Raw genomic sequence first — 11,660 nt, forward strand, 5'->3', positions numbered from 1 at the left:
TAAGACAACACACTCCAGAACAACTTAGGAATGCTTGTTTCAGGCAGACTTTTTTGAGATTATATCTACACATATAAAGTAGATTGGAGAATTACTATAATTATCTAGATAAGTATGCCATTAAACATTTCATCTTTGCCAAAACATCATTCACATAATTTCCAACCTTTTCCCTAATGCGCTCACTGCATCCCAAAACAAAAACAAAAACTGAAAAGTCATCTTGAATTATCTGGTAATCAGCTGAAGAACAAAATGGAAGCTTTAACTCAGCTAACATTCCTTCCTAGGTTTGGTATCTTTTCATTGACCAAAGTAAAAGACTGTTTTAATTAATTTTTATTAATACATGCATATTTCTATAAGCAAGGAATAATAGAGAATATGGAATAATCATAATCATGTGGAAATGCAGCTACCATTTTTCTGGAACACTCTTATTCTAAGTGAGGAAAGGAAAGCAAGTAGATATCCTCAGATTCTATGTCTTGAATGTAATGCAGATGTGCTTGGGAAAAGCAATAAAATTTTTCCTCGTATTTAAGAGAACTATAAAGGAAATAACAAAAGAGGAGAGACTTAGCCGTATACTCCTGACAGTTCATCTTTTCCTCAAAGTACCCAGTAACAAGAAAGAAGCTGACTTTTGCTAATATTCTGTGTTTTCTAGCTAGTAAAATGCACAATTGTTGAAGACACATCAACAGGCACTAAGCATTGGTGTTTCAATGTTGTTAAAAGTAGTACATTTATGAAATGTAGCAAAAATATAATTTATGTAATTAGGTCCTCACATGGTTTCTTGCAATGGATAGTGTGGTTATTATTATCCCTATTTTACAGATGGAAATATTGAGATTCAGAAGGTTCAATGGCTAACCTTGAGTAAGCTGCAAAGTCACTGGCAGAAATGGGACTACCAACAGATATTTTTACACCCATATTATACACATGTAGGAAATAGGCAAGTTGTGGTGTGTGGAGAAGAGAACATGGAGAGAAGGAAACAAACAAATGTAAACAGAATATACAATTTTTACTGAAATTCTTTTTCTGTGTGTGCAGGGTGTGTGTTCACATGCAGAAAGAGAGAGAAGCCATTAGAGTAATAATTATGTGTCTTGTTATGGAAGCTAGGAGAGGAAAAATGAACCATCAGGACAATAAAATAAACAGTGAAAGGAGTTGCTTCATAAGTTGAATGATAATTGGCATAAAAAAAATAACTACAATTCTGTTTGATAACTGCATCTGTTCTGTGAAAGGACTTTTATCTAGGTGCTGATAATGGACATTTTTCAATGCATACTTTAATTTTTTCCTGATATGGTGAGCTAGGCTGACGCCCCGGCACTCACTCTAGCCCGGGCAACAAAGCGAGACTCTGTCTCAAAAAAAAAAAAAAAACTACATTTGTTTACTATTCTAGTAGTTTCCAAGGCAAAAATGCAAGTCAAAACTATTATATAAGTTACTTTATACCTTTTTGTGAGCAGAGACTTGTACAGTAATTCATCTTGTAGGGCTGAGAAGAAAGTCAGGTAGTGAGAAGTTAAACAAGTATTTATCATGTCATCATTGGTTTGGGTGAATGCAAGGTAAGGGTAGCAATATGCAAGCCCCAAGCTCATTATAATACATGGATTGACTAACATTTGTTGAGTTTCTACCAAGTGTCAGGTGCTGAAATGATGAATGATACTGCCCTCAGGGAGTTTCCTGTCTATATATAACAGGAGTGTGCTTTTGTAAGTGTTACAATAATGTCGTGAATATAATGCTATGGGGCCAAGGAAGACATACAGGGGATAGTTGGTAATCCAGGAGAATTTTACAGAGAAGGGACATTTGTGCTGAAATATTACTTTGGGTAGCCATTATTCTAAATGATAATAGTTGAAATTCATTTTCAAATGCTTGCATTCTGTCAAAACTCTTTAGCTTGATACAAATTTTTATTTGCTTACTTAAAGTTTGTTAGCTATTGAAGGACAATAGATGCATTTTCACCCCGTGAGTACCAAAGTATACATTAATATTTTTCTTAGACCAAGGTTTTCTATACACACCCGTTGTATAGTTTGCTTTTCTCCATATGTTGGGGAAAGATTGGTTCTTCCTATTGTGTACTTTTTCTGAAGGAAGCCTTTTAGTAGTTGGCATGCCAGAAGTTAAGAATGAGCTAGGAATGGAATCCTGAAGCCTTTTAGTTCCACATTCTAAGTTTGATACTATGCCTTTTATGGAGTAGTGGTCATAGCATAGAAATGAAATTTGTTAAACATGACATAGTTCTAATAAACTTGACTTTTTAGAGCAAGGAAGTGGGAAAGCATCATTGGAAGAGTTGAAATTGGAATTGTAGAGGTGATTCTGAGCTTGGTCAGATTAATTTGTAGATTTACTTACAATGTATGGCAACCCTATTTAGAAATTCTTTTAAAGATTCCTAAATAATTTAGCCCTAAGACAGTCTGGAACTTGGTTCTCCCTTGCAATTTCAAAACTGTAAATTCTGGGCAAAGTGGGAGGCTCAGTGTCATAACTCTGGTTTATAAGGACTAATGTTAGAAATTGTTCTGCTTGACCAGTAACTGTGTGTTTTATTGCCTTAATCTAGCTCAATTCAGTACAATGCTTTGCGCATAGTAGGCACTGAATAAGAGGAAATCATCTAGCCAGGTGGTTCAGCTCTGAGTTCCCCCAAAAGTGTATGAAAATAAATTTTCTTGCTAGATGCTTGCCATGTAGAGTTACACTTGAGAGTAGGGAGGAACTGTGAGTGATCTTCACTTTGTAAATTCAAAAGTACATCTAAAATTTTATCTCTTTTCACCTTAACAGTCCTCAATTCTCTGTACTAATAAGGAATGGGCAGAAGCAAAATGTATGGGTTTTTTTCCTACTAAATGCCCAGAAATTTAAGTAGAAAAATTGACTTTAGTTGTACTTAGTATTTCTCCAACCTCTGAAAATAAAATGTACAGTTGGGAAGAAGGGAAAGCCAAAGAGCCTTGAAATATCTACAGATTGGATATATACTCTGTAATAATTGGGAGTTGATTCTGTTTATGTGAGCGATGACAACTTCCTCATAAACTAATATTCTAGAATAAATAAGAACCCTGTTTTTCTCTTAAGATATTCAGTGACAATTTATATATATATATATTTTTAATCCACTTAGGAATTTTTTTCCTTTACTTTATTTTCTTCCAGGTGAGGGTCACCTTTGAGCAAGGGGTTCCTGGACTCCTCACCTCCAGGATGAATACTGCTGTGTCGTGACCCTTGGGGTTTTGGTGAGTAGACTGATGGGTGATAGCATGGGGGCACAGGCCTGGCATAGAAGGATGATCTTGGGGAAAAGCTACTCGTTTTCCATTCCGAGCTGATGAATCAAATGATTCTGAAGATGATGGTGAAAAGTGCGGATCCTGTTTCAAAGACTGAAACAGGATCCGCCCTTTTATTCAACAAATGTCTTTTTCTTTACGTTACCCAAGCCCACCGCTGCCCTGCTCCCCCCAGTCCCCAACTCCTGGTAACCACCGTTTTACTGTCTGCTCCAATGAGTTCAACTTTCTTGGCTTCCACATATAAGGGAGATCACGTGGTATATTTGTCTTTCTATGTCTGGCTTATTTCACTTGACATAATGTCCCTCAGGTTCATCCATGTTGCTGCCAATGACAGAATTTCCTTCTTTTTAAAGACTGAATAGTAGTCCGTTGTGTATATGTATGTATATATATATATATATATATATATATATATACACACACACACTACATTTTCTTCATCTGTTTATCTATTGATGGACACTTAGGTTGATTCTATATCTTAGTTATTGTAATTAATGGGGCAGTGAGCAAGGGAGTATAGCTATCTCTTCAACATACTAATTTCATTCCCTTTGGATAACAACAAATTTTTTTGAGCAAATACCATGGGCTGGTCACTATAGTAAGTGCTGGGTGTACAGAAAAATCAGTCATGGTCCCTGCCTTCATGGAGCAATGATCTAATAGAAGAGATGAACATTATACAAATGATCACATAATTAACACATATAATTACAAAACATAAACAATTTTATGAAGGAAAAACCCAGGATGCTATGAAAAGAATGTAACAGAGAATTTCATGTAGATTGGTGGTATTAAGGAAACCTTCTTCTGGAGAAGAAACATTTAAGCTGAGACTACCTTCATTCAACAAAAATATTCAAACTTGATATTGGGAGGGTTCAGGCTTAGGAGGAGAGGTGTCAAGAATGACTCTAAATTTTTGGCATGAGCAACTGGGTGGATAAAGGAGCCATTTATTAAAATGTGGAAAACTGAAGGGAAAATCGTTTTGGGAGGAAGGCTATATATACAGAGATGAAGAATTTATGTTTGAGCCTGTCAAGTTTGAGACATCTAGGGAGATGTCAAGCAGGCAGTTGTGTATACAGGTCTGCAAAGCCAAGCAGAGCTGGACATATAAATGTTGGAGTTGTTGGCATGGAGAGACCTTACAGAATGAGAGGAGAGGAGTCCAGAGGAACTCTAAATTTTAGAGATTGGATAGAGAAGGGGCCCAGAAAGGAAGCAGATAAAGCATGACTGGAGAGGTAGAAGGAAAGCTAGGAAAGTGTGGTGTTAGGGAAACCAAGAGAAGAGAGTTTCAAGAAGCGAGTGAGCACCTGGCAGAATTTAAGAGATGGAGTAAGATGAGGCTAGAAAAGTAGCCAGTGGTGACCTTGACAAAAATAGTGATTCCTGTGATCTGGGGGTAGAAGTTGGTTTAAAATGGCTAAAGGGTGAATGGCAAATGAGAAAGGGAACACTGTGTGTCCTGTGTACTCTGTAGAGAAACTTGGTTCTGAAGGGGAATAGAATGCTGGAGCTGGGCTTTGGTTTTAATTTTTCTTTCTTTTATGTTACCCTGGAAGATACTACAGTGATCTGAATGCTGATTGGAAAGTTACGGTAGACACGGGAGGTAGAGGGGAACGGTCAAAGGAGAAGGTGAGCGCTCTCAGAAGCTGGAAGAGAGGGGCCTAGTACTCTTTAGTGGGACTGACCTTTGGGAAAAAGTGGGCTGTATATTTTTTGTTTCAGCAATAGAGAGGAAAGAGGGGCTAGGTACTAATGAAAATAGGTTTACATAGTTAGTGAGGAAGACTTCCTGCCCGGTGACATCTCTTCCTATTAAGTACTGGGCAAGACCACACTGTGGGAGTGGGAAGTAGGGGAGGAAAGGTGGATGGATAGGAGATGTAGAAGGTATGACAGGGCATCAGGCAGAATAAGCCAGTGAGCTTGCCAGAGAGTGGTCGTAGTCATAGTAATAGTTACTGGAGTGCCGATGTTACACTGCTGAGCACTTTTTGCTCATATGAACTAGCTCACCTGGCCCACAAGTCCCTGCTTTGACAGGCAGTACAGTGATGAAGAACACAGACTTTGGGGCCACTTACTAGGATGTGACCGCGGGCAAGTTATGTGACGTTTCAGAGCCTCAGTTTTCTCATCTGTAATATAAGGATAGTAGTAGTACCTGCCTTATAGCATTGTGAATGAGTTAACATATGAACAGGGCTTAGAACAATGCCTGACACATAGTAAATATTTTAAGTATTATTGAAGAAGTGAAGAGAGAAGCATAAGTAAATCTAAAGAGTTAGGAGATTTAGTTATATTGGGGGGGAAAATGATCTCTGACTGTAACGATACTGTGGAAAATCTTTTCCAGTCCTTTTGGGTAAACAGTTGAGCACTGATCTGCTGAAGAGCCTAATTTTATTCTTGGGAACTACATCATAAGGTACTTGGCAGATTTTTTTGCTCAGTTGTTTTTATTGTCAGAAAGGCCAAAGCTAAGGATGATTTATTCTAACAACTTCCTAGGATTAGGGATTAGAAAACCTAGATTTTATTCCTAGTCCCTGGGTGAGCTCACATGCTTGTTTCAATCTCTGCTGTCTCTCCATCCATAAAGCAGCAGTAAGGGGCGTGGCTTGCAGGAAAGAGCCCGGGTCTGAGAGCACTGCTTGGAAACCTAGGAGAAGTCGTTCATGCCCCATGTGCTCCGTTCATTCATCTGTAAAATGCCTGTCGATCAAGGTCGGGAGAATCGTGAGACTAAGAAACTATATGTAGAAGTACTTTGAAAATAAAAGCGTTTATGTTCACAGCATTATTAGAAATAATCTTTGCTACCAGCTCATCATAAATGCCTGGCAGATTAATAAGGTGATTTGATATTTGTAATATGTTTTGAGTTTCTGTGAAAGAAAAGTACAACACAAATGCCAGTTGTTTCTGTTCTGTGAGACACTGAATAAGTCACACAGGATCTGAGTACATTCCTAGTACATCATGCTGAGTATTATGGAAAAACCAAAGAACTTGAAACAAGGTTCTTGTCTTCAAAGAACATAGTCTTCACAAGGAGATAAAATACACACCTAGGATTACTCAATACAGCATGCGATTGAGTGCTAGAATGTGCGATGCAGACAAAAAGTACCAACAGAAGTTGCAGAAGGGGACTGTATAGGTGGTAACTGCTTTTCTTTTCCTGAGGTAAATGATTTCTGATGGCTTTGTCCATGCAAGATTAATTTGCTACTTCTATTTTACCAGTGACTTCTAACATTTAGTGAGAGGTTACAAAAAGGGTTATGATTATGTATGTCAAACTTGACAGCCACAATCCATTTTCTTAGTCTAAACCAAACAAACAAACAAACAAACTGGAAGTTGGTGGGGGATAAAAATACAACCTTAAATATAATCAAGACCAAAATATGTTTTAGCGTGCTTTTTCCTGACGTTCTTTATTCTAGTTTTTTCCTGACTTTTTTTATTTAAAAGGAAAAAATTTAATTGAGTATACTCAGAACTTCCATAAATTTCTTTAAATGTTCCAGGCGAAATAGCTGGGACCATTGCAAACATCTGTATGAAGAAATAGACATTTAACACTTGGCAATGATCATAGCACCAAAGCCTAGAATATAACCTATCTTCCCAGTTTTAGTACAGTTCTCTAGTCTCTCATAGGCAATGTAAGATGGAACACCTGAACTATTTCTAACTCTCTTTGATTCTTTAGTCACTAATCCTGCTTCTAATATCCTCCTTCTTCATTTCCATACTTTGTCAGTAAGATACCAGAAGCTGGAGGGTGGGGAAGGTGAGGGGATAGTAGTTACAAGGAAACCATATTGGAACTGCCCGGGGAGGGAGGAGAGACTTAAAGTATGTCTTGGTTTTGCCTCAACTAGTCTAGGCTTCCCTAAATAAAAGACTCTTCATTTGTTCTCTAGCTAGGTTTGGGAATATTTTCTTGACCTTTATGCTTCAAATTAGCCTTGCAAATTGGCTTAAAAATTATCTTAGCCTTCAAAGATGTTCTTTTACCTTCAAAATTATGGATCATTCCCATGCTTAGCCATGCCTGCAGTCCCTGTCATTAAGCAGTGAGAACACGAGACACATACTCAGCATAATTTAATAGAAAGATCATGGAAATCAGGGGGCAGAACTGATTGTATTTGGTGTTGGCTCAATATTTGATTTCAGAAGTACCTCCTTTCATGTACCCCCATCCCCGAGGCCCTGAAAATATAAACACAGATCAATTTGCTTCGTGGTTTGAAATGGGTGGGTTTGATACATTTCAGTGCCATTGTTTGCCATCAGAGCTGAAATACCAAATAGTCCCTATGGATCTGCATTACCCAGAGGTCTCAAAGCGTTGTTTTTAAAAAAGAAAAACACAAGTTTCTGAAGGTTTTGTATTTAGAAGTAGAGAAATATAAGGGAGAATATATGGCTAAAGATAAAATTGTCTTTCTGCCCTGCTCACACGTGTCTGATCCATGCTGCTCGGGTGGGAGGCCTGCATACCTGGCGGAAGTCTTAGTCTCCCTTCAGCTGCTCTAGCACCAGAGCCTTTGGCCAGAATGGGAACATCTCCCTTTCCTTTAACCCTGAGGAATGATCTAGCTGCTGCTTTATTGACTTGGCTAGTGCTTTCACCTTGATCCTGTTATAAGGATGTTTTATGTCTCTGAGTTTTCACTCCCAACTTTTTTTGGGTGGCCTTTTCCTGTAGTGTGCCCTGGAGATGCGAGATTTTCCTTTGGCAGCAGGAGGCACACACCCAGAGAATGCTGGAGCTGCAAGGGGAAAGGACCCACTTCCACAGCAGAGAAAAACAAAGAGGAAAAAGGCATACAGGTGGCCAGCACTAAGGGACGCACCCAGCAAGCAGTGGGCCACTGCCACTGCCCCCAGCAGCTGTTTCTGCTGCAGCCCGAGAGGAACTCGGTGAGCCCGTCCCTGTTTGTGACTGCAAGCTCAGGATTTCAATCAATGCATTCCAGTAACCCTAAAGTGAGGAACTCTCCATCAGGAAACACACAGAGGTAAGGGCTAGGGCCTCCACCGAGGCCCCTTGAGGATGTCATAGGTGCACCACAAACACTCATTGGTGGAACAGTGTGTTAAATTAGAAGCAAATGAAACCCAATGGGAAAGGAAAAAATAATAGATTAGTAAATAGTAATGGAATAGTAAACAGGCTACAGTATAATCAAAGCTTATGTGAGAGTTTTCCTTGGTTATTCTTTTGTCCACCATTCCTGTTCTCTCCTCCCTGTCCCTGACAAAGCACAGACAAAAGGACCTTAGGGGCCAATGAGTACAATCTGCCAAACTTGGCAAACAAGGAAACTAAGGCCTGGTGAGGCAGCCTGACATTTTAGAACTAAAACACCAGCCCCAGGACTCCCACTGTGAAGCTTTTTCCTCTGTTCCGCAGTATTTAAATTGTTACTTTAAAAGAAATTGTTTTCTCTCCCCTTGAGGGCAGTGGTGGCTTCACTGCTTTGGTGTAATACTGCTTGTTGGGAGGGATTAGGATCCTGGATGATTTCCTAACCTCACAGTCACCAGCTCCCGTGCTCTCCTAGACCTGCTTGTGTTCTCCAGCAGGGAAGCCAGGCTCTTGCTACAACTGCTGCTTGTCATCAGCCTGGGCTGGGTAGTATTTTGATCTTAACGATGCCTGTTTGTTTACTCTGAGCTAGTCTTAGTGTAAGAGTCACTTCTCTATGTACATAGAAACCGTTGTCCTTTATTGACAAAAGCCCTAGAGATGGGTCCCCATGTGACTCCCGGGTTCTGAGACCTGGCAGGCCACTCTGCTTGATCTTCCTCTCTGTTGATAGCTCTGACATAGGAGCAGGGGCGGAGAGAACAAACAAGTGGCCGAGGTGAAACATGGGGTGGTTATTGAGTCCTGAGGGTCTCTTTGCCCCACGATAGAAGCTGCTTCTCCCTAATCTGTGCTGACCAGCAGTATCTGGTGTCTGATCTCCCTTTGTTATTTGTTTCTTTTAGTAGCCCTAAGTCAAAGCAGGAGGTGATGGTCCGTCCCCCTACAGTGATGTCCCCATCTGGAAACCCCCAGCTGGATTCCAAATTCTCCAATCAGGGTAAACAGGGGGGCTCAGCCAGCCAATCCCAGCCATCCCCCTGTGACTCCAAGAGTGGGGGCCATACCCCTAAAGCACTCCCTGGCCCAGGTGGGAGCATGGGGCTGAAGAATGGGGCTGGAAATGGTGCCAAGGGCAAGGGGAAAAGGGAGCGAAGTATTTCCGCCGACTCCTTTGATCAGAGAGATCCTGGGACTCCAAACGATGACTCTGACATGAAAGGTATGTCTATAAGATCTTTGAGACTCAGAGGGAAGTAGGTATTCCTGAGGGAAAGCCTCTGACATTTGGTGGAGGCCAGAGGGCCTAAAATCAGCCTAGTGGGGAGAGTGGGTCTCAGATTCAGGACTTCTCAGGTTTATGATGCAACTAAGTCTTCTCATTTTGCTAATAACTGAAGAATAGTTTGGAACCACCTTGCTGAGAAGTTCTCACTCTTGAGGGTGCAGGTGGTTTAGGAGCTATGGTGGGGTGTTTCACGGGCCTAACCATGTTCTTATGCATGTTTCTGGCCTCCATACTGTTTGTACTTCAGTTTCAAGCTACAGTTTGTTGTGCCACTGGCCCACACTGGAGCAGTTTTTCTGGCATCCCCTCCTCTTCTCCATCAGAGTAATCCTCTAAGGCTTGAGTTTTGTGCTCTCTGGTTGCCACTTTGCCAGACATGTAGACACAGAGGAAGCCTTAATGGCCCTGGCACCAGGCCAGGTTTGTCACAGCTGATTCCAGTGTGGCAGGAATGAGCGGCTACCAGACGTGTTATAGATTTGGCAGGCACCAGAGTAGAGTGAGCCAGAAGGGGTATGGGACCAATCGCTGTGGTTTTAGGCTTTTTTCCTCCTAGTGTAAGACCCGAAATCTTAACTGTAGGCCAGAACACGAAGTTAGTATTCAAGAATGGAAGTGTCATTACCCAGCCCAAATTCGAATGGAAACCTGAGTGGTTGCTCCTTCCTTCCTTCCTGCTGCCTTCTTCCCCCGGTGTTCTGAGTGACAGCACCATGCTGGGCACTGGGGGCGCCCTGGTCAGCAGGGCAGACACGCTTGCTGTCCTCGAGCATTTGAGTACACCTCGGAAGCTGATCATTAAACAAACAATTACAATGACATTTGATAAATGCTGAAATAAGAGAAGTTGGAGGGCTATGAGATCCAGTAGCAGGGGCATCCGGTGAAGTCCAAGAGGTTTCAAAAAGGTTTCCAGGAAGGAGGGACATTGACATTAGTATGTGAAGGATGTGTAATAGTTAGAGAAGTAAGGAGTGGGGGAAAAGTGCTTTATAATTGATCATTTAGGGAGAAGAGTATTTGAAATTTTATGAGTAGAAGAGAAGGCTTCCTCTTAGCGAGGTACTTCCTTCTTAAAATTCTCAAGGTGGGTTTGTGTTGTGATGCTATAAATGCTGGCAGAAGAAAGGGAGTCATATTCTTCTATGATGATGAGTCTTTTCATTCTTTTAGAATGTAATTCTGCTGATCACATAAAGTCCCAGGATTCCCAGCACACACCACACTCGATGACCCCTTCAAACGCTACAGCCCCCAGGTCTTCCACCCCCTCCCATGGCCAAACTACTGCCCCAGAGCCCACACCTGTTCAGAAGACTCCAGCCAAAGTGGTGTATGTGTTTTCTACTGAGATGGCCAATAAGTAAGTTGATGGCTATGCCTTGCTGTTGGGCATGGCTTGTGTGTTTGGAAGCCTGAGTTCTTATTCCAATTGCACATTGAGCTTTTTGTTTGTTTGTTTACCCCCCTTGTGTTATTATCACTTCAAGTTAGCAGTACAGAAAGAGCTGAAATAAAACCTCCCCAACCCCACTTTCCAGAGGCAACCAATGATAATACTTCCTTGGCTTTCCTTTCAGAAATTTTTCATGCTCATGCAAATATACATATATACCTTTTTTAAACACGGAAGAGATTGATTACACAATACATGCTTTTCTGCAGTCTGCTTACTATTATATTTTAAATGACACAAGTAATGTCCATTCTAGAATAAGTAGAAAATATAACTAAAAATACAAATCTCTGGAATTCACAGAGATAACCACTGTGAACATTTTGGTATACATGTTTCTTGTAAATGGATGAATCAATGGATTTTTATTTATTTATCAAAATTGTGATTATATCCTACATAGGGTTTTCTGACCTTTTT

The 11,660-nt window shown here is 40.6% G+C and overlaps 1 protein-coding gene across 1 annotated transcript in view; it reads left to right on the top strand.

Moving 5' to 3' along the window:
• The window catches only part of BCL9 (B-cell CLL/lymphoma 9), a 26,066-nt gene that overhangs the window by 3,968 nt on the left and 10,438 nt on the right, over positions 1-11,660 (top strand). Inside the window, exons 3-6 of the mRNA XM_012643474.1 lie at positions 3,220-3,302; positions 8,113-8,425; positions 9,402-9,718; positions 10,958-11,147. Coding sequence (XP_012498928.1) covers positions 8,373-8,425; positions 9,402-9,718; positions 10,958-11,147 — 560 coding nt within the window. The 5' untranslated portion in view covers positions 3,220-3,302; positions 8,113-8,372. The remainder of the gene's footprint in view (positions 1-3,219; positions 3,303-8,112; positions 8,426-9,401; positions 9,719-10,957; positions 11,148-11,660) is intronic.

This window comes from Propithecus coquereli, unplaced genomic scaffold (genome assembly GCF_000956105.1).
Source record: "Propithecus coquereli isolate 6110/MARCELLA unplaced genomic scaffold, Pcoq_1.0 Scaffold197, whole genome shotgun sequence".
Lineage (NCBI taxonomy): Eukaryota > Metazoa > Chordata > Mammalia > Primates > Indriidae > Propithecus > Propithecus coquereli.